This window comes from Lampris incognitus, chromosome 2 (genome assembly GCF_029633865.1).
Source record: "Lampris incognitus isolate fLamInc1 chromosome 2, fLamInc1.hap2, whole genome shotgun sequence".
NCBI classification, from domain to species: domain Eukaryota; kingdom Metazoa; phylum Chordata; class Actinopteri; order Lampriformes; family Lampridae; genus Lampris; species Lampris incognitus.
Window position 1 is genome coordinate 92,432,470 of NC_079212.1, and position 23,805 is coordinate 92,456,274.

A 23,805-nucleotide genomic window follows, 5' to 3' on the forward strand; every position below is an offset into this window, starting at 1 on the left:
TACCAGAAAGAGGAGAGTTAAAACAACCACAAGCGGAATAAATACAGTGTAAAGTTGGTCTGCCAGCGCTTCTACCGATCTCAGTCATCTCCCAAGTCTTTGTTAATTCATCACACGCGCAGGCTGGATGTCGTCGCGTGATCGGTGTCCGCGTCTTGATTCTCCTCCTGGTGTTCCGTGGCTGGTACTGAAGTACCTGCCGGCCCTGTCGTCTTCATCATTATACAAGTACCTGCCGTCCGTCATCTTCATCATTAAATACAAGTACCTGCCGCCCCTGCCATCTTCATCATTATATACAAGTACCTGCCGTCCCTATCGTCTTCATCATTATACAAGTACCTGCCGTCCCGGTCATCTTCATCATTATACAAGTACCTGCCGTCCCTATCGTCTTCATCATTATACAAGTACCTGCCGTCCCGGTCATCTTCAGCATTATACAAGTACCTGCCGTCCCTGTCATCTTCATCATTATACAAGTACCTGCCTTCCCTATCGTCTTCATCATTATACAAGTACCTGCCGTCCCTGTCATCTTCATCATTATACAAGTACCTGCCGTCCCTATCGTCTTCATCATTATGCAAGTACCTGCCGTCCCTGTCATCTTCAGCATTATACAAGTATCTGCCGTCCCTGTCATCTCCATCATTGTACAAGTACCTGCAGTCCTTATCGTCTTCATCATTATATAAGTACCTGCCGTCCCGGTCATCTTCATCATTATACAAGTACCTGCCGTCCCTATCGTCTTCATCATTATACAAGTACCTGCCGTCCCTATTGTCTTCGTCATTATACAAGTACCTGCCGTCCCTATCGTCTTCATCATTATACAAGTACCTGCCGTCCCGGTCATCTTCATCATTATACAAGTACCTGCCGTCCCTATCGTCTTCATCATTATACAAGTACCTGCCGTCCCGGTCATCTTCAGCATTATACAAGTACCTGCCGTCCCTATCGTCTTCGTCATTATACAAGTACCTGCCGTCCCTATCGTCTTCATCATTATACAAGTACCTGCCGTCCCGGTCATCTTCATCATTATACAAGTACCTGCCGTCCCTATCGTCTTCATCATTATACAAGTACCTGCCGTCCCGGTCATCTTCAGCATTATACAAGTACCTGCCGTCCCTATCGTCTTCATCATTATACAAGTACCTGCCGTCCTTATTATCTTCATCATTATACAAGTACCTGCCTTCCCTATCGTCTTCATCATTATACAAGTACCTGCCGTCCCTGTCATCTTCATCATTATACAAGTACCTGCCGTCCCTATCGTCTTCATCATTATGCAAGTACCTGCCGTCCCTGTCATCTTCAGCATTATACAAGTATCTGCCGTCCCTGTCATCTCCATCATTGTACAAGTACCTGCAGTCCTTATCGTCTTTATCATTATATAAGTACCTGCCGTCCCGGTCACCTTCATCATTATACAAGTACCTGCCTTCCCTATCGTCTTCATCATTATACAAGTACCTGCCGTCCCTGTCATCTTCATCATTATACAAGTACCTGCCGTCCCTATCGTCTTCATCATTATGCAAGTACCTGCCGTCCCTGTCATCTTCATCATTATACAAGTACCTGTCGTCCCTATCGTCTTCATCATTATACAAGTACCTGCTGTCCCTATCGTCTTCATCATTATACAAGTACCTGCCGTCCCTTTCATCTTCATCATTATACAAGTACCTGCCGTCCCTATCGTCTTCATCATTATACAAGTACCTGCCGTCCCGGTCATCTTCATCATTATACAAGTACCTGCCGTCCCTATCGTCTTCATCATTATATAAGTACCTGCCGCCCTTATCATCTTCATCATTATACAAGTACCTGCCGTCCTTATCATCTTCATCATTATACAAGTACCTGCCGTCCCTAACGTCTTCATCATTATACAAGTACCTGCCGTCCCTATCATCTTCATCATTATACAAGTACCTGCCGTCCTTATCTTCATCATTATACAAGTACTTGCCGTCCCTATCGTCTTCATCATTATACAAGTACCTGCCGTCCTCATCATCTTCATCATTATACAAGTACCTGCCGCCCTCATCACCTTCATCATTAAACAGGAGTGGTTGATTCTCGGCTCGTGTGTTCTAAAAGTGGGTGGGGGGGGTTTGGTGATAACGGGACGCAGCTCCTAAAACGCGACTGACCATATAAACATGGGCAAGGTGGCGGTGTGTTTCCTTGAGATCTTCATGAGAGGTGAGATGGAGAAAGACGCTGGGTTTCAAACATGTGAGGCAAAACAAAGGTGCGACACGGGAAAGGACCGATTTTGAAGTTTTGATTTATTTAACCTGGCTGAGAAACTGAAGGTGACCGATGCAGATCTTTACTGACACCTACTGGTGACATTTATTTACTACAGGTTAGAAATGCCACATTTCAACGTTACCACGCCACCTTCTCCCAGTACAAGATTCGTAGTTATTTTCTTCATCGCGTTTCAACTAAAGATCATCTGTTGGGTGGATTACAGTATGGAGTAAACATTAATGTAGCTGCCGTCATCCCACTGTCATATGTTCTGTTAATAAAACTGCCTGGGACCTCCCAGTCAAAGCACTCCTGTCAGCCAGGAATGCAAACAGCAACAACCCGGTAGTCAAATAAGTGATAGATTAACACAAAATGGCTGGAACCAGGCGTGCAAATGTGGCCAGCTTCCTGACAGCATGCAAAGGTCGACATGGACGGATGAGGTCACATCTGACAAGTTTACCTCTATCTAACTTTATGGAAAGAAAACAAAACAACTGATAGTCCGATATAGAAAATGGTGCAACCCACTTTGTGATCATGTGACATTAAGGAAAAACCAATGCATTGCAGTGAAGCCTAAAAAAAAACTCCACCCATTATCTGATTTTTGCCAAAATTACACGTAATAACAAGGAAAAGAGTAAATAAGCGACACAGAAACTAGCTTTTTACTGTTTTTATTGTTGCTGGAGGCTCTAACACATTATGAATCATAAGCTTTACAAAATAAAAACAAAACAAAATACAATAAAAGATTCCCCTTCGAAACAAAACGGTCAAAGGTTTCTGTTAAGACGCAGAGACAAACCGTGACGGCCCCCCCCCCTCACCCACCCAACGAAGACAGAGGTGAGGAGAGATAGAGAAGAGTAGGAGAGTGAAACAGAGGGGAGGCAAATGTGTCATGTTATACACAGTGTGGGGGAAGGGGGGCTTTCACAACATGGTTATACACAGTGAGTTTAACAGTCCGTCCCCATGTTTTACAAGTCTACATTGCCACTGACCGCAGCCCCGTGCTCCCAAAGACTCACATGCATGTGGACAGGGTGGAAACCGAGAGTGAGCCATCGACGAGTCCTCGCGGCACAAAACCTCGCGGGGCTGTGCTCTCTCTCTCCTCACCGCTGGGTCACTCGCAACAAATGACAGCTACATTAACAGCTAGAATCTCACACGGATATATTAGGGGATGGCATAGTTCATGTTTAATTAAAATGGGCGCCAGAAAATTAATTTGACGTCAAGAATGACTATCCGATAGCCCCGCCACCAAACCCCCCTCCCCGCGCACACCCCATTTGGATTACGGTCTACCAAGTCCACGCCCACGTCAGGAGTCACAGCTGAGAGCAGGGCCATTGTCTTTCCGTCTCAAATTGACCGTGGACACATTGGCCACGAAAGCGTCGTCGGGAGGGGTCTCTACGCACATCGCGCTCACGCCGCAAGATTATCGTAAACCGTCATAAATACCATCGTCGTATTCGTAATGTAAGAGGTCGAGGTGGAGAAAGAGAGAGAGAGAGGCAGAGGGAGCGTGAGTGAATGGCTTTGTGGCGGACGAGACGCCGCAAAAATGATGTTTGGAAAAAAACAAAAACAAATAAAAAACAAATAAAAAGCTAAGCATTTTCTCCTTTTTGTACTTTTTCCACAAATAAACAAGAGTGCAGCACGGAAACAGGCATGGAGGGAGACGTACAGAAACAGAGAAAAGATGGCAGAAATGAGAGAGAGAGAGAGAGAGAGAGAGAGAGAGAGGGAGACAGACAGAGAGGGAGCGAGAGAGAAAAGAGAGAGAGAAGAGAGAGAGAGAGAGAAGAGAGAACAATAGCATTTCTAGCTTTGCTGTTTGCGTTTGAGTGCCTCCATCAGGTCGTTCTTCAGAGCCTCCTGCTTCGACTTGTCAGCCAGAGTCTGAACACTCCTGTGTTTAGAAAACCAAGAGAGAAAGAATGACCATCAGCGTGTGCATCACCGAAATAGGTACACCCCCACCCCACCCCCCAGGCAAGTCGATGAGACACCGTCAATCTGGGGAGAGCGGTTGGTCAAGACAGATGCATTACAGATGTTGTTAATGTGGTCATTACACCTCAACCGTCCTCATGGAGAGACGGTTAGGGTCATATTCACCAGAATATGCACACAATCTCCAACACACACCTACACACACCTCTCAGCATAATAATAAAATGTTATTGGCAAGTGAATGTTAATCACATTTCTACACTAATTTGTCATGCTGCTGGATAATGTGCTTCTTCTTTGTGCGCTTTTGGCTCAAGCACGAGTAACACCTCTCAGTTATTCATCGTTGCCAACATGTTAAAAATGGTAAATAGCAGAACATGCACATTCGCACAACCGCCAACACCTCAGTAGACACACACACACACACACACACACACACACACACACACACACACACACACACACACACACACACGTGTGATGAAGGCAGGGGGAGAAAAGGCACGATCGTCATCTGCTCAAGCGGGGCATTTTGAACATCTGACATGACTTCCGTTTCAATCGGGTCCTCTGCCATTCAAAACACTGCTGAGGCATGAGGTCCGAGTTCTGCCTTGGCCACTCTGCTCTCCCCTGGGCCGTCCGCTGTCAATCACAACCCTGGAACCCAAAATAAATCTCAAGGAAAGCTTGCGTCCAATGTGGGAAGATGGCGACGCGAATTCACGTTTGCGGCGGCCTCACCCAGCACCGTCCATGCCGTGTCTTTGTCCATGTCGAAGTTTGTCTTCGTTTGTTGGCGGGGAGAGCTGGCGCTGGATCGGCTGGTGCGTCCTGTGGGTCCAGGGACCACGGCCCTGCCTGGAGCTGTGCCCAAAGAGGAAACACCGAGAGCGGTCTGACTGGAAGCGGGGCAGGCTAAGCTAACTGCTAGCCCATGCAGACCGGCAGTTCTGATAACACCGAGGGCGGTCTGACTGGAAGCAGGGCAGGCTAAGCTAACTGCTAGCCAATGCAGACCGGCAGTTCCAATAACACCAAGAGTGGTCTGACTGGAAGCGGGGCAGGCAAAGCTAACTGCTAGCCCATGCAGACCGATGGTTCCAATAACACCGAGGGCGGTCTGACTGGAAGCGGGGCAGGCTAAGCTAACTGCTAGCCCATGCAGACCGGTGGTTCCAATAACACCGAGGGCAGTCTGACTGGAAGCGGGGCAGGCTAAGCTAACTGCTAGCCCATGCAGACCGGCAGTTCCGATAACACCGAGGGTGGTCTGGCAGCGGCCTTGCCTAGCATTGACTGTTTTTAGTGTTGTCGTGTGGAGTGTGGGGAGGTGTGTCGAAGGTGTCTGTCTGGGGCAGCTGGTGCTGGATTGGCTGGGGGAGCTTGATCTGCTGCGTCCTGTGGGCCCAGGGACCACGGCCTTGACTGGAGCTGCGCCCGAATTGGAAACACCAAGGGCGGTCTGACAGGGTGTGGAAGTGGGGCAGGCTAAGCTAACTGCTAGCCCATGCAGACTGGCAGTTCCGACAGTCATCCTGGCTGGCGTTCGTTCTCCTGGACAGTGATTTTTTTTGTTTAGATATATGTGTTAAATATGTGTTGGTTCAGATATATGCGTTCTTGTAGATTTTGGATGTGTTTTTGTCGTTGTGTTGCACTGCTGTGGGTTGGGGAAAACTATGTTTTGTTTCATTTCATGTGCGCAAGTACATGAAATGAAACGACAAATAAAAGTGTTTCTGATTCTGACTTCAGTGTCCTGATCATCTTCTTAAGAGTGAATGAGCTTAGTTATAAATTAAAGGAGAACTTCAAATGCTCCAAAACAACTTTTACAGAATTATCTCCAACCTATTTTGTTCTCTTGCTTATTATTGTACTTGTTGCTCTTTTGTGTTTTTCTTATTTTTTACCCTTTTCTGTTGTGTGTTACTCTGATTTTTGAGCCCACCTGCCCCACCTTATGAGTTTCTTTGTGTCCCTGTGGTAAATAATAATAATAATAATAATAATAACTTTATTTATATAGCACTTTTCTAAAACATTGTTAGAAAGTGCTTCACAAAAAAAAAGATAAATCCAGACAAGATGAGTGCATACAAAAATTTTGACACATCTGTAAAAAATAAACGTTCTACAACACCTTCATATGAGGGTGATCTTTACTGTACTGATATTTTGTGTCCCTTAATATATACGGGACACAAAATATCAGTACAGTAAAGATCATCTTCACTTGTTTGACAAAGCTTTCGGTTTTGCAATGTAATCTCTGTACATGGAATAGAGGACACCAACAGTCACAATCCCAACCACAAAGCCTTGGGCCGCAACACGCATGTGGATCAGGTGCACTGACATTTTTGTGTCTCCACGATTCTTCATCTTCATAAGTGTGTACCCAACAATGGCAAAGAAATCCAGCCATTCGGACGGGAACAAATGGATTCTCCTTTGCCTTTCGCATGAACTTGGACTCATTATCCTCGTAATCAGACATCTTGACTTGTTAGAGCAGTAATGCCTCACGAGTAAATTTGCGGGTTGGGTGTGGAGCAGCAGTCCTGGGTCGGTAAGGGTATGATTAACTCAGGGCAGGTTAAACAGAAACTAAACCAGATACCACTTATGTGAGTTTCCTCTCATCTTAAAGTGAAAAACCTTCTCTAAGCACCGGGCTGATCTGGGGACAACGTGGTGTGAGCACAGCAGGACAAATAAAGCTGCATAAAACATTAATGAGGGCTCTGCTTGATTTAGTTGTGCCTATGATACGGCACACGTTTCCGTCTATGCATTTCATTTTTTGCGAAATTTAAAGCTGCACATAAGAGAAAGATGAATGGAAACACCAAAACGGAAACAACGCCCACATATTTTAAAAGTTTGTACACTCATTCAAGGAGGAAAAGTTTCAATAAAGAGAACATCTTTTTGGCTGGCTGACTGGCTGATTTGTTTGCATGAATGATGATGTAGAGCATAGTCAGGTCATGTGACTGTGCTCTACCACGAACAATTAAGGTGGACGGGGAAATGACACCAAATTTCCAATTTTTTTTCTCTCGGAAAAACAACAGTTGATGGAAAAACGTAGTAATACGCATTTTATCGCTATTTCAGATTTTCACTCAAAATCTGCAGTCCGTTTACACGGAAACAGATATTTAACAACGGCCAATAGTTTTGTCATGGGCTGCTCATTGCCACACCTAAATCCAACGGATCCATTATTCATGTTGTTATCTGCAGCTGTGTTTATCCTGCTATGCTTACACCACAGAGTACCAAGACCAGCCCAGTACTTACAGGTGATTTTTCACCTTTTTTGGGGGGGGGGGGAATCCCCCCCCCTTTTCTCCCCAATTGTACCCAACCAATTACCCTACTCTTCCGAGCCGTCCCGGTCGCTGCTCCACCCCCTCTGCCGGTCCAGGGAGGACTGCAGACTACCACATTCCTTCTCCAATACATGTGGAGTCACCAGCCGCTTCTTTTCACCTGATAGTGAGGAATTTCGCCAGGGGGACGTAGCGCGTGGGAGGATCATACTATTCCCCCCAGTTCCCCCTCCCCCCTGAACAGACGTCCCAACCGACCAGAGGAGGCGCTAGTTCAGCAATTAGGACACATACCCACATCAGGCTTACCACCCGCAGACACGGCCAACTGTTTCTGTAGGGACGCCCGACCAAGCCAGAGGTAACGCGGGGATTCAAACCGGTGATCCCTAGGTTGGTAGGCAACGGAATAGACCACTACGCTACCTAGATGCCCCCCCAAATTCTAGTTTTTTGCTTTCAATGTATTAAGTCTTACAAACCAGGGAACATGGAGTGCAGCATTTCTCCTGTGATGAGTGATACCTGAGCAAAGTTAGTAAAGCTGAGGATGGGTTTTTTTTTTGAGCCCATTGTCTTTTTGAACCCACACACACACACAAACACACAAACACACACGCATGCATGCATGCGTGCACACGTACACCTGCGGTGCCAGGTTGTACCTCTGGCCCTAGTCAATGAAGATCTGGCGCTGGGTGAGGACCTGCGACAGCTCCTTCTGGAGCTGCCGATACTTTTGGTTATCGGGCAAAGAGTCAATAGATCTGGAGCAAAGGGGAGAGGATTGAGATGAGGGGAAAGGAAAAAGAGAAGGAGAAGCATGGCAGGGGAATAAAGGAAAGACTAAGCAATGGAAGAAGAATGAAAGAATGACTGGGGAGGGCGACTGGGGCATGCGAGGGCAGAATAAGGAGGTTTAAAGAGAGTAATTGTAGATCACGGGTGGGAATTAATACAGATAAAAATAGAGAAGACCACATAAAGAGAAAACTCACAGATTTCAACATCTCTCTACACACGTGTTGTACGAATAACACCCCATCAGCAGCCACAATACTGAGCAGTTGTCTGTGTGCGTCTGAAACACCAGTGAAATGGTGGAAAGGTTCCCACCAGTAATGTCGAGGGCAGACAACCCGTGAATGTGAAAAATACAACCCTTTAAGGGGTGGCCAGACAGATTTTCTAACCATCCACAATGGACTGAGCTAATATGTTCTCTTTGGAGCTGATGTATGTTGACGGACGATGGACAGGGCGGACGTTTGTCCGTCATTTTGCAGACGGTTGGTCCACATTTTTACGTTATGTCACATGTTGTGGACAGACTGTAGCACATGTAATCATCAATAACGGACTGTTTCAGCTGCCTGCGGTCGGGCCGACGCCGCTGCAGCCACAAGGCCGACACAGACCCAGAAGAAGCTTTTTCCCCCAGGCCATAAGGGCACGTAACACCAAATAACATAACTCAACACTGTGTTGTTACCCGTCCGTCGCAGCGACGAGGACCATCTAGTCACCCTGTGATGGACGACTGATGACTTGCACGATGATTAAAGTGAGGAAGAGTTGCGCATCATCAACCCCACTCTCTCGTCCGAGACCACCCACTACCAGTGGCAAGACTAGCAAGACGACTGGTAATGGAGACGGATGCAGATTTTTCCTCGGGGTTTCTTCCTGAAGCCTTTCCCGAGGACGAGTATACCCGCAAGGCAGCGGAGGTTCGAAATCAGTTTGCCTTTTCCTAGATGAACTGCCCGACAGGCTAACGAGCTTCATCTGCCCGGGTTTGAAATCAGAGTTGTCCTTCTCCTAGACTGGCTGCCAACCAAGGCTAACGAGTCCAACCGACCCACCCGGTTATACCGCCGGGAACCCGGTCGCCCCCGCAGCAGACTTTGTGAAAACAGGAGGTACCACGACAAGGTGCTGCTGTGGACACATTTGCGTAGGGGCGGCCATATGCTAAGGTCCTGATGGACCCGCGGCGATCATTACACCAGGAAGTGAGAGGCCACCGCCCCGCCTCACATTCCTTTTGGCATGTAGGACATCTGATCCAATACTCGCCACCTCCCAACTTACACTGTGTATTTGGGGGGGGGGAATCTTTTGGGATCTCACGATTCGATTTCGATTCTTGGCGATCACGATTCAATTCAAAATCGATCTTCGACTCAAAAGGATTCCCAATTCAAAATCGATTCTAGATTTGGTACACAGGGCTGCTAATTTCAGGATCTTCTCCAGTCCGCTGTGTGCTCAGAAAGGCGGTGTGGCAAATTGTGGCATGGAAGCAGACTAAAGTGTGTATAAGATTGTGTAGATTTTATATTTGGAAAACTTACATCAATTGATTGCAATAGTGCGAACACACAAAGGCAAACCTAACCTTTCCCGGTAACAAACCAACGTGATGGTGTGTCGTACTTTGGCTCAGTCGTCTGGATCATAACTCTAAAGCCTTCATTGTGGACTACGCTGTAGGGGCGCAGGCCTTTTGAAGTGAAACAGGCGATGGATCTAGTTATTTATTTATTTATTTGCTTCCTGTTCAGAATTGTCTGGGAGTTTAGCAAAGTGGTGTGGTGTGTGTTGGTTGTGTGTTAATGTCGCAGGAGGTCGTTGTTCCACTTGTTTCAACTCTGGGTGATGGTGTATGATATGACACCTAACACCTGTCGTGTCCCCGAAACACTTAACTTTTTTTTTGCAGATCGTGCATGTTGAATGAGTCGTGTCAGGCTCCTTCTTCCCCACCGGGAGATTGTAAAATCCAAACTGCGCCCAAACACCTTCGGTGATGATGGGACTGGCTGGATTTGTTGCTGCTCCGTTTTTAGGAAGGCTAGCTAGCGTTAGCTTAGCAGCGACTGCCTAGCCACTGTCGTGTTCCGTTTTTAGAAAGGCTAGCTAGCGTTAGCTTAGCAGCGACCGACTATCCACTGTCGTGTTCCGTTTTTAGAAAGGCAAGCTAGCGTTAGCTTAGCAGCGACCGACTAGCCACTGTCGTGTGCCGTTTTTTAGAAAGGCCAGCTAGCGTTAGCTTAGCAGCGACCGCCTAGCCACTGTCGTGTTCCGTTTTTAGAAAGGCTAGCTAGCGTTAGCTTAGCAGCGACCGCCTAGCCACTGTCGTGTTCCGTTTTTTAGAAAGGCTAGCTAGCGTTAGCTTAGCAGCGACCGCCTAGCCACTGTCGTGTTCCGTTTTTAGAAAGGCTAGCTAGCGTTAGCTTAGCAGCGACCGACTATCCACTGTCGTGTTCCGTTTTTAGAAAGGCAAGCTAGCGTTAGCTTAGCAGCGACCGACTAGCCACTGTCGTGTTCCGTTTTTAGAAAGGCAAGCTAGCGTTAGCTTAGCAGCGACCGACTAGCCACTGTCGTGTGCCGTTTTTTAGAAAGGCCAGCTAGCGTTAGCTTAGCAGCGACCGCCTAGCCACTGTCGTGTTCCGTTTTTAGAAAGGCTAGCTAGCGTTAGCTTAGCAGCGACCGCCTAGCCACTGTCGTGTTCCGTTTTTAGAAAGGCTAGCTAGCGTTAGCTTAGCAGCGACCGCCTAGCCACTGTCGTGTTCCGTTTTTTAGAAAGGCTGGCTAGCGTTAGCTTAGCAGCGACCGACTGGCCACTGTCGTGTTCCGTTTTTAGAAAGGCTAACTAGCGTTAGCTTAGCAGCGACCGCCTAGCCACTGTCGTGTTTTCCGGAAGCCGGGCCAGGTGCCGCGGCCAGTCAACACTGCCAGCAGACTGCTTAAGACTGAAAAAAACGTTTCTAAAAATCAATTTTTGGTATTTGTGAGTCTATTCAGAACCAAAGAAGATAAGAATCTCGATTGGGTTGTTTTCGCCCCTTTTTTCTCCCCAATTGTATCCGGCCAATTACCCCACTATTCCGAGCCGTCCCGGTCACTGCTCCCCATCCCCTCCGCCGATCCGGGGAGGGCTGCAGACTACTGTGGAGTCACCGGCTGCCACTTCTTTTCACCTGACAGTGAGGAGTTTCACCAGGGGGACGTAGCACGTGGGAGGATCACGCTATTCCCCCCAGTTTCCCCTGCCCCCTGAACAGATTCCTCGACCGACCAGAGGAGGCGCTAGTGCAGCGACCAGGACACATACCCAAATCCGGCTTCCCACCCGCAGACACGGCCAACCGTGTCTGTAGGGACGCCCGACCAAGCAGGAGGTAAGAATCGCGATTCTTACGTGAATCGACCCCCCCCCCCCACTGCGTATAAATTACTAAGAACTGCCCCTGCTGTCACTTTGCCTCTGAAACTTCAATGCCTTTTGCACAATACATGTGTATATAAACATATTAGGACTGCTGGGATCGGCTCCAGCCTCCCTGCGACCCTGAGAGAAGGATAAGCAGTTTGGATAATGGATGGATGGATATATTATATATTCCTTCAAACAGACCATTTGCCATATTTATTATTTGTACATTGTATATAGATATTCCTGGGAGTATACAGAAGGTATACTCCCAGGAATCTTGACTGTTAAACTTTATTCCTATTTACTTGTGTTCTTCTTTTAGTTGCACAATTTCGGAGTTACCAATAAGCATGTCACAGCTCATTGCACTTGTACATGAAGTACATGACAAATAAACCTTTGAATCGTGAATCATTCGTTGTATGTTCAATACCGTCAGATACGTCCACATAGCCTGTTCGTTATTCAATGTGGAAGACAAACTTTTGATTATAGCTGCACTAAATTAACACTGTGCACCCGCTGCTGAGACTACTACTTATGTTTAAGAATGGTGATAGCAAGAAGCTTGCACTTATTGTTGTCCACCTCTCCTCCTTTAGTGCACCCGCCTTGTTTTGAGAATGATGTGCAGCCACTCTCATAGTCGAATCGGACTCAGAATGGATAGCGTGCAAAATTCATCCATTTTGTCCGTTCTGTGTCTGGCTGCCCTCTTACTTCCTGGTTTTCCATTACCTTCGACGAGCTACATCAAAATACCCTACACTCTATAAGGAAATGCAGTTAACAACACTACAGCTTTTGTCACAAACACTACCGAATGCCATATAAAGATGGCAATTCGGTAGTGTTTGTCTGCCAGTGACATCACTGGTGGACACTTCCTTCACAACTTCGGCCGTGTCACAAAGACAGACATCAGTTTGGCTGCCGATGGAGTGTCCCTCCTATAACTTATACACAGAGCAGAGATCGTGTTGAAAGTTGTGACTGAAAGATAGATGATTCATACAATAAGCAGGTCAACAGATGGAGAGACATGGGTGACAGAGTGAAGCTGAAAGGCAGGACCGTAAACAGAGCGGCGACCTCGGGTTCTGCCGGTCTGCAGTAACTTTAAAAAGAAGCGTATCAGTGAGTCAGTGTCCCATCATTACCTTAGGCCATTGACAATGTCCTTGGTCTTCCCAAAGTAGATTTCATTCAGTGTGGATCGAATCTTGTTTTCCATATCCTGAAGAATAAGGAGATAGTATTTCACGAACACGTCGGATTTTTAATTAGGCCGCTGGTCAGACCAGGTAAACCATTTTAAGATATCGATGTAGGCTCTGGGAACTAACGATGGACATTTTTTGTTATTTTTGACATTTTGTAGACCAAAATAATGAATAAATTAATCTACAACATAACTGATAAATTAATCTATAACGTAAATGATTACTAGCCACAACCTCGCCAGACTGATTTCCTTTCGGCTGGGGGAAAGACAGCAGTATTGGATGTGGACGGGATACCAGCAGGACATTTAGCTGTGGGACATTAACGCACTACTCACTTCCACAAGACGGCCGATGTTGGCGATGTGTGGTGAAGACTCTCCGACCGTCTCATCTTTTTCCATCTATGGAGAGGTGTGAAAGGATTCAACAGATGAAATACCGCTTCAGGCAGCGATTAGCGGGGTTCGAGCTACACGTGGCAGCATGCAACAAGGAGTAAAGAAGCTCTCAAAAGGTTTTGCAATAAAACTCAGAAGTCACTCATGCCTCAACGAGACATTTTGGTGCCTCAAAGATTCACCCCCCCCTTTTTTTCTCCCCAATTGTATCCAACCAATTACCCCACTCTTCCGAGCCGTCCCACTCGCTGCTCCCACCCCCTCTGCTGACCCGGGGAAGGCTGCAGACTACCACATGCCTCTTCCGATACCCAGCCGCTTTTCACCTGACAGTGAGGAGTTTCACTAGGGGGACGTAGCATGTGTGGGAGGATCACACTATTCCCCCCCAGTCCCCCCCCCCCCGAACGGGCGCTTGACTGACCACAGGAAGGGCTAGTTCAGCAACCGGGATACATACCCACATCTGGCTTTCCACCCGCAGACGCGGCCAACTGTGTCTGTAGGGACGCCCGACCAAGCCGGAGGTAACACAGGGATTCGATCTGGCGACCCCTGTGTTGACCTCAAAGATTTTTTGACACGGTGCATCTACTATCACACCTGCATTTGAAGGGTCAGTTGGATTTTGGGCCAGGGGAAATGCACTTGCCCTGCTCTAAGGCTAAGACTTAGTCATGAACTGCAGGAACGTTAACTCCACTCAGCTATGAGACAACTATCAGCCAATCAAACTGCTTTGCATTGTGACTCAGGAGCAATTTGTTTAAGTCTCTGGTTGGGCTCTGAACTGCATCCTTTACCATCACAGGACTTAAATTCTAGTCTGCAGGCAGACGGTTGGTAAGATGAATAAACCAGTGAAGGGTATTGGGTTGTCCTACGAGCATGTCATTTCAGAGGGAATATTCTGCAGTGGGGGTACTGCTAATAAACTGCATATGATTAAATCTCTGGCGGTCAGGAAGCCGATACCTTAAAACTTGATACTTCCTGACAAACCAACACTAAAACTCACAACATTTAGAGTCTCCAGCAGGTCATGAGCTGATTGTGCCATGAGTTACTACTTACTCAATAAATTGGCAAGAGTTTGTGAGAATCTGCCACCGGGAGTACACATGGCGATATATTTTGCAGATTGAGTAGATCTGTCTGTGTATCTGTCTTCTGTATGCAGGCGTAATTGGTTTCACAATATTAAAACAACATGGGCAGTATCTCATAACTATAAATAACCAATAATATCCACTGTAAGTCATGTATGATCTTGATCCGGTTATATATCATTTGTTTTTGTTTGTTAGGTGTCTCTGAATACCAGTAATTTTAGAAGTTTTTCATCAACCAATGAAAGTGGAGCGAAGTGATGCACACAGGAAGAACTCTTGTCAGTTCTTCCTGTGTTCTTGTCATTAAAGCAACATAGGCAGTTGCTTTAATGTAACACTGCTTGCATATGGTGTTTGTAATTGAAACCCACTTGTCTTCTGCATAGATATGAGCAGTTTAATAAGAAAAATCCACATAGGAAATTGCATTAATGTCACATTTTGTGAAGCACCACATGGGATTTGAATTTATAATCTTTGTATTCAATCGCAGGTAATGAGCTAAATGGGCAGATGCATTGCATGTGGTTTTGTTTATACTTTTGAGTTTATGTGCCAACCATTCATATGAGGGGAAAAACGTTATAAACATGTCCAAAATTCAGTTTTTGTGCTAAAATTCTTAAATCGAATGTGCCTAATCTAGACATGAGCTGAATTTCGCACTGATGGTGGCACTAGAGGGACGGTTGTATTGACCACAAAATGGGTGCTGAGGCTTCATGGACCGACATCTATCGATGTGCTAATTTTCAGAAAAAGTGAACCATCAGCTCTTTGGACTGCCATAGACACCCATTACGTAAGAAAAATGGTGGATAAAAAGTCGACCAGAACCACAGGTTTTCAGCCTGAACTCCTAATGAATGAACAGGGAATAAATAAGCTGTACACCAGTGAGTCAACTGGCAACCGCATTTCCACTCCGGTATGCAGAAATTCACATAAGCACACACTTACCTGTCTTGTAAGGCTGCCACCCAAGTTCATGGTGCCGGAGCCGGTCTTGGTTGTCTGGAGCCACAGCATCACAGTGGAGGTGAGTTTGTAGTGAGCTGTACGTCCACTGGACTTCTCCTGCAGAAACAACAGACACAAGGAGCCACGACAAACCATTTTGAAGGCTGTTTTAGATGTGGTTGAGCAAATGCTAATGTGGGGGGGGGGGGGGGGGACAGAGAAACCCAACCAAAACCTTATTAAACCAGGTTCCCACCTGCACCTCCACCACATGGATGGAGTCCCAACAGCCTTTGATCTTCTTGGATCCGTCTCCAGCCTTTTTGATGAGGATGACCCCAGCGAAGCCATGATCCAAGTCCCAGAGGTACACAGAGGACACGCCACCCTCGAAGTACCTGGCAACCACAGGCAACAGTCACGTGGAATTTGTATCGGCTGATGTGGTTGATGTGACTCAAGCACAGATGTTTTGGTGCAAGAGCAAAAAGCTTTGAAACCCCCTGTGAGATGAGGGGCAGATATTTGATCAGCTGGTACTCACAAGTCTCTGTACTGGTCAAAGGCATTGTTGGCTTCCACCTCAAGTTTCCTCAGGCGGGCTGAAGGCATTGCACCGTCATCAATGGGGGGTTCATACTTATTACTCCACGGAGATCTGGTGAATTTAGGAGTAAAGTAGAATTATTCACAAACGCAACCAACAACAGTGTTACTTTGAGACCAAGCATTTATTCATACCGGTAGTTTATATGTTGCCCTTATTCCCAACAGTGACCAATAAAAAGGGGTAAATTCTCTTAATTTATGTTCCGCCTCCTTGGTTGAAGTGCAGTTGTGGATCAAACCTGTAGGAGTCGCCATCTCGGTTGTAATCGCAGAGCAAGTAGTCTTTCCCCACCACCCTGTCCCGGGCAATCTTCAAGGGCTGGTCCACAGAGGAGAGGAGGTCCTCACACAGACTGGGCACCTGGACACAGCGAGAGAGAGGACAAGTTCACCACCCCACTTGAATGTCCTTTAATGCCTGTTGCCATCGCAACGACAACTTGTCTCAGCCTCCCAAAGCGACAAACTGCAACCGTTTCTAGCACGCCTCAGCTCTGATTATCAGAGATTTCTAGGGTTTTTCAAAACGCGTCTCGAGAGGGCAAAAATAAAAATAAATTGTCTCGGCACAGTCTAACTGTAGCAAATGCCCACACCTTCACAATGACTAAGGCCAAGACTGTCGGGAGAACACGGGAGAAAAAGCAGCAGACGGGAAGGGAGATTTCTGACAATTGATACCCTCGAGTCAATTTCTGTTGTGAATGCTTTTACCCCCCCCCCGCCCCATTTTTGCTCCACGATAAGCAGAAATGGCTCACAGAAACAGGGAGCGGGAGGGAGGTTGAAAGTTATATCAATGGAAAACATAATACCTAGAGGACAAAAGGTTACAACTTCATTCTCACAGACGAACACGGACCCTCCCCCTCCTCCATTCGAACACAGACACAAAGGAGGCCCTGTTCCCCTGACAGTCCCCCACACCTGGAAAGCGTGACTGAGTAGGACAAGGAGGTGGGACAAAAGCCGGTAGGGAGTATGTGTGAGTGTGTGTGTGTGTGTGTGTGTGCCCCCATGTGTTTGGAAAGAGACAGAAGAAGAGTGGTGGAAAAGTGAGACGTGGGAGAGACGGAACAGAAAAGACGAGGGTGAACTCAGGTGACTCAACAGTAGGGAGAGCGAGCATGTGCAGAGAGGGCGTGGCCAACAGTGCCCGGCAGCAGTGGTGACTGACAGCTATGCTAATCACCACTAACAACCAGACACAATGGAGTGGGTGAGGAGGGAGCTGACACCCAAAGGAGAGAGGTCAGGGGTGAAGGAAGAGGAAGGTGAGCAGGTGAGGGTCTGGAGGGAACAGCGGATATTCCCACTGAAATCTTAGGTGCCCTGAAAACACTGGCCGGAGTGTGATTTGATTTGCGTCTGATTCAGCTTAATTTGTCAGATCCAGTCAGAAGCACATTGTTAACATGTATAGCGTACGCGTAGATCCATCAGTCCCAAGCACACGACTGTTCATGGCGTGACCAAGTAGGAATATGAACTGACCTTGGGAGTTTTGCAGAGGAAAGTGAAAGCTGTCAGTGTGTTGCAACGTAATTCATAAAAAAAGATTTCACCAGCCCCACACTGTGCACAAAAGTAACACACTTCCTGTACTGTAACTCATATTTTCCCTTTGATCGGAAACTTACAATTAAGGATACACCAATATCACTTTTTCCACTGCCGATACCGATTCCGAGTGCGAATCTTTCTGTATCGGCCATTATGACGTACTGATCGGATTCATTACTTCTGCTGGATAGTAGAGACTTAGACCATTAGTTTGGGGTCGATGGGCAAATAATTGATAGAATCATAAAAAAAGCTTCCATGTGCCAAAAATGCAGTATTCATTAGAAATACAGTATGTAGTAAATCAACCCAGTTTACTATGACATGTTACTCGTGGCTTCCGGTATCAGCCTTGGGCAAAATCTCTCAAGTTAATACTCCATTTTAGCCAGGTGTTGACCTGACTTCCGATACCAGTATCAGTACATCCCTTTTGATATTGTGGAATGATTCAAACATCTAATGCTGACATTTATTTATTTTATTTTTTTGTTATTTGCTCCATGAGCGGGTTTCTTTGAGCCCATAAAAAAGAGTTGACAACACTTCCAGAGCCTCCCTTTTAATCCTCTGACATTTCAGACAAAGGAAAAGACAGTATTTTCCTCACATTTCATTTAGAGGTTGAGACAAGGCGCCCTGATGTGGGGATGTGGTTACTGGTTTGGTCTGGGAGGTGAAATCTAACAGGACGCCGGCGCTGGCTACTCACCAGGTCGATGAGGTCACTGAGGTTCTTCTCAATCTGCTGGGGAGGCAGACGCCTCATCAAGTCCAGGGCACAGTCCAGCTGCTGGTCATTCTGAAAGAAACACAACAGAGGTGGAACCATTACAACATCACACTGCCACAGACTGCAGCTATATATAGATATTATTTATTTATTTGTAAATATAAATAAATAAATATATAAATCAGATTTCCCTGTCAAAACCTGACCTGAAAGTTCATGTTCACTCATCTAAATGTGACTTAAAAAGGTCATATGCAGTTAAAGCTCATCTCTGCCATGTACAAAGTTTTGGAAAAAGACAAATTTGTAGGGCGGGGAGCACGGTGGAAAAAGCCGGTGCACATCTTGAAAATTAAGCCGTTTCATTCTCCGCCAGCCTATATTTAAGTGTTTACTTCACCTGTTCATCTCAAGTTATTTTCTTGGACAAATTGCCAGAAATGAAACTCAAAAAAAGAATAAAATCATCCAAAAGAATTGAGAAAATAACCCAACCCATAATAAATAATCTATGAAAGGAATAATCCAATACACAACCCCAGTTTATAGGTTATTGGCCAAGACCATATGAAGAAACAAGTTTGTGAACGTTGTTTTGTTTTACTGACATCATTTCTATCTTTAGAGCTTTTCTGTTTTTGGTCGTAACAAATAATTAACACATCCCCTCGGTAGAAAGTTCCAGGAGTCTAAGTTTTTCCACTCAAGAAGCAGTAGCTATATGCTAGAGGCTGCTGGATAAGCCTTGCAATTAAACAGAATGAGACTTTTTTCCCCCGTTAACGTCTAAGTGGCTGGGTCTGCCTTCAGACCATTCAGCCCAGTGACTTTTACCCCCTCCGCAGCGCCAAACAGTTGACTTTTGTACCGTTCATCACACACTCTCCGAGACCTCCATGAACGCCGTGAGAGACGGTTAAAGAAATAAAAGCTTACACACAGAGGAGATGTCATCTGGATAAGAAAAATCGACAGGTCATGTTATCATCCCCATTATCTATTGCTGAATAAAAATCAACAAAACAACAATATATGGCTTTAATATCAAAATGTGAACAACTGACTGTTGTCAGATAATGCAGGAACCAAACGGTGCCCCCATATTTCCCCCACCAGACTGTCAGGGTACTGATGAAGACGTGCTACATTCTGCACGAGACTACGGGAGGAGTGAACCAACAGGATGTGTTGGAAATAGTCACACCAAGACAATCACACCTTCTGTGTACTTTGAGATTACATATATATTTCCAGCTTGCTCGTGCATGTTCACGTGCACTTTGCAGGGGGAAAAAATGCCACCAAAGATGACTATCAAGACGACACCCGCGAGTCAACTGATGTCAAGCAACAGGAGTAAAAAAATCCACTTCCTGTACCATCTACAACATTTGGTTTCAGAAATATTTGACTAGTTCACTGGTGCAAATAACCAGGCTTGTTTTAGTGTTCGCAATTACAACTGTGTCTACATTGTGTCTATGTGGTAGGCCCCCAAAATTGCGTTGTTTTCAGATTTCAGTTTGACGTCAAGATCATTCCTGATAAATTCTCTCTACTCTTCAACCCAGGATAGTGACAATCGTTTCCCTTCGATTTTAGGAAAGCGGACTATAACTTCCATTTTGCCGGGCAGGTCCGTGGGGAGTAAAACTCTTGTAATGATGGGCTGGGAAGCAGAAGAGAAAACAGTGCATAGCAGAGCTGTCCCCGGGGGCTTTCTCTCGCTTAAATATGCAGTGAGCGGCAGGATATCAGTGCGCGGAGCAGGACAGGCCAGCCGCAACATGAAAACTCCCGAGAAATGTGCAAGGGGCTGTCAGAGGGCACAACAGAGAGGGTCAAATCATGTTTTTCCAACTAAGCTCGGAATCTAGTCAGCAACGCTACCATCATCTTATATTGTCGGTGTTATGAAAATGGTCCCCGTCACTCTTCGACTACCCAGGCCTAAAGCTTTTTTTACTGAGAACAACGTAAATATACACGATTATGACCGTGCACACTAGTATGTCCTATCTGTGCAAATTACACCACGGCGCAGATCAACAACTAACCCGCTTTTCAGCTAGAAAAGAGTGAACAATGCCGTTCATTTTTGGCGTTGAATTAGCTTTTGACCAACCTGATACGTTTTTCCATCACCCTCCACATGTGACAGAGAGGGATTTCTATTTCTAGGAAAGCCCAGAGAAAAGACAAATCTCATGAGAGGCTATAGTCAACTTAAAATGGAAAGGGTAAAAGCAGTCATTCGGATCATAATAAACAAAAGAGAATTACCCTGAAGCAAACCACAACCAATGAGGCCAAATAAGAAGAGAATACAGTCTATCATTGCTAATCTGATTCACTTGGGAACAGAAGTTGTAAATGCGTGAGAAACACCCCCCCCCCACAATTCTTAAGAATATGAAATCCAGATTGTCCCATAATTCATCCGATATGCTTATTTTGCAGAAGACACGTTTCAGAAAGTCACATTTTACAGCAAAACCCTTGACTTAACCTCAAATCATCACAGTCAAGCACAAGCAGAACCAAGTGTCCAGCTAGAATAACACGCTTTTTTGTTTTTTGTTTTTTAAAGCAGACTCTTCTTTCCATAAACATCTTCCTCTCCTTTGGGGTCACCCTGACCATATCAGAGGTTTCCAGGCATTTTCTTTTTTCTCCCCCTCTCTTTGCAAGTTGCTCTTTGTCTGTCTTACGATCTCTCACAGCCGATGAATCAGTCTGCTCCATCAGACACCTGCGTTCCCTGACACAGTGTTTACCAACGCCCCTGTCTCCATGTAAACACTGCCTCCAACCACCCAACCGCCCGGTGGCTGGAGCAAAAGCAGCGAGGCAGGACTCATGGGACGGATGAGGTGAGTCCGAGGGACAGAGTGGGTGTACGAGGGAGAAAAGCCACCTGGTCTTAACAAATTACAAACATGGGAGAATTTACACAACGTGCAAGAGTAGCAAAAGAACAAACGTAAGCGGTGCATCCTCACTGGTAATTGTGTGGTTCTACCATTTATCCATCATGCAACACTGGTTCACACGATGCTTCCTGTTCAATGGCAACAAATGACTCATCTTGATATGACAATAACATGGCCCACTGTATATGTGTTTAAATGGTCAAAGGGGAAGAAAACAAGCAATCAATGTTACACTGAAGTTAATATTGACAATGTCTCAATGGATGGGGGGTGGGGTGGGGTGGGGGGGGGGTCCATAGGAATTGGCAGTGTCCAACTGTTTGAAATGGCGTTAAAAGGCAAGTACAGCTAGGACCAGAAGACAGCTAGGACCAGAAGTCAGCTAGGACCAGAAGACAGCTAGGACCAGAAGTCAGCTAGGATCAGAAGTCAGCTAGGACCAGAAGACAGCTAGCTAGGACCAGAAGACAGCTAGGACCAGAAGTCAGCTAGGACCAGAAGTCAGCCAGCCCCACAGGGCAGCGAGAAGCTTGGAAGAAGAGGGTATGGGCTCGCTGCAAGCTGGAATAGGTGGAGCAGGCAAGGCTTATTATAGCGACAGGCAACGCGCTCGTCTATTTTAACTGTGTGTGCGTGTACGGTGCACGGGTGCTGGGCAGTGGGTGGTCTGTGCGTGCGTGTGTGTGCGTGTGTATATGTGTGTGTGTTGGGACCACACTCGCTCGGTATTCAACGACTCGTTTCAAATCCAAAACATCCTGCGCTAACTTTCTGCTCGCACCCACTGGAGATCAAGCTGGCACCAGCTAACTATACCGCTAGCTGGCTGTGTGGCTGAGGGCTAGACGTAACCTGCTGGGTGCCGTTGTTTTATTAAGACAATCTCGATCACTTTTCTCCTTCGGAACGGGTTCGCAAACTGTGCAGATGCATTCGGTGATTAATTCACTTGGATCCCCCCCCCCCATGCTACTCTCAAGTTACCACCCCAGCACTTCCTATAAAGGGCAGCTAGCGTTAGCATAGCTTAGCCCGCTAGCCAATATCGCTCAGTTAGCAATAGCCAAGGAGCCCCACCAAAAAAAAAAAAATCCTACCCCGTCCCCGCATCTCCAAGCCCACGGCCCTTACCATGTCTGCGGCCTTCTGCGGCGATCTCAGTGGGGGGAGGGGGTACAATTTCACCGGTGGCTTTGCAGTGCAGTTTTATTGAGCTTTCATAAGTCGCTCCCCTCGACCAATTGTTATTTTTGTCCCCACCGAATACAAGATGTTTCTTTTCGCCTCCCTCACAGAACCCAACCCTGTCAGCGAATTCACTTCCTCAACCGGGGTACAGGAAGGAGGCAGGAGAAAACAAGCGGAGCATTGCATGTCCGGGTCACTCCGGGCTCAGCCCGCAACAGCCAATCACAAAGTAGTGTGTAAGGCATTGCCAAGTATGGAAAGAGAGGAGTGGTGCAGAGAGGTGTGCTTGATGGACTAAAGGGAGACTATTTCTCCCGAGTTTCTATTGCATCAAGGCTGTTTAGATTTTTTTTTAAATGACTATAGTCGGTAATTGCTGACGATACTGAAAAGAATACAGCAAAAAATGCAATTTTTTTAATTCAAAGAAAGTCGAATCGGTTCATCTGGACGCAACGTTTATGCTCCAGATGAGTTTATACAGCTTTCTTTGATTTTCTCACCTGAATGAGCATGCATAAGGACAATCTATTTAATTGCATCGGAGGGGTTTATCATTTCATTTTCCACCAATTTCTGACATTTTTTTTTCATTCATGCTGTTCATCTGCGGCGCTATACACAAAACCTATTGCAGTTATATGATCACTCGTGTTGAGTAAATTTCAAATTTCTGCAAATAAAAGTGATGATTTCTGTCATACAGTGCGCTTTGATACCCCCCCCCGAAAATGTCCTAATCCACATTCAATCCCGATCATATATTTTGCAGGATTAAGTAGAAGAGATGTTATTTATCTGGTTTCATCAGACTGCCTGTTGCAATTTCCTATAACAAGCGATTGTGTTTTTTTTCTCGAGGTAAATGTGTTTCATAAAAGGATGTTTTTTGTGTGTGTGTGCCGAAAGTCTGCATCCTTCATTTCAGTCTGTCTGTTCATATTCCCACGACTGCCCCATGACTCCACGAGTCGTGATGCCTATGACGGAAGCTAATAGATGGGTCTGTGCAAGTGATGCAGCAGTCAGCTGTGTGGTCCATCAGGCCGGTGTCGGGGTTGTACGTGTACACTTCTTTTTAACTCATAATAAAGGTTGTTACGATAATTATACCCCCATCCTTCTCCGCTGATATTCGCTAAAAGTTGCAAAAGGCACCGATTTCCACGCGAACGGGAAGAAATGTACCCGGAACATAAAAAGTAATCCTGTAAATGTACTTATGGGCGTGGAGGACCGCGG

At 46.1% G+C, this 23,805-nt stretch overlaps 1 protein-coding gene across 2 annotated transcripts; it reads right to left on the reverse strand.

The window, feature by feature from the left end:
• Positions 1-2,965: 2,965 nt before the first annotated feature.
• On the reverse strand, positions 2,966-22,722 carry capzb (capping actin protein of muscle Z-line subunit beta). Of its 2 annotated transcripts, XM_056272862.1 has the most exons (10): positions 22,507-22,722; positions 18,422-18,511; positions 16,386-16,507; positions 16,082-16,195; positions 15,794-15,935; positions 15,538-15,654; positions 13,403-13,468; positions 13,002-13,078; positions 8,285-8,386; positions 2,966-4,228 (listed from the first exon to the last, which is right to left on the reverse strand). In XM_056272862.1, exons 1-9 carry the CDS (start codon positions 22,507-22,509, stop codon positions 8,293-8,295), a joined length of 825 nt encoding a protein of 274 aa, XP_056128837.1. In that variant the 5' UTR covers positions 22,510-22,722; the 3' UTR covers positions 2,966-4,228; positions 8,285-8,292. The 2 variants fall into 2 exon arrangements, with proteins under 2 accessions (XP_056128837.1, XP_056128835.1); XM_056272860.1 differs by lacking the exon at positions 8,285-8,386.
• Between the last annotated feature and the right edge of the window lie 1,083 nt (positions 22,723-23,805).

Coding starts and splice junctions, on each gene's coding strand:
- capzb (XM_056272862.1), bottom strand. Junction 16,196..16,385: donor CGAGATGGCGACTCCTACAG/GTTTGATCCACA, acceptor TAAATTCACCAG/ATCTCCGTGGAGTAATAAGT. Junction 13,079..13,402: donor ACATCGGCCGTCTTGTGGAA/GTGAGTAGTGCG, acceptor CTTATTCTTCAG/GATATGGAAAACAAGATTCG.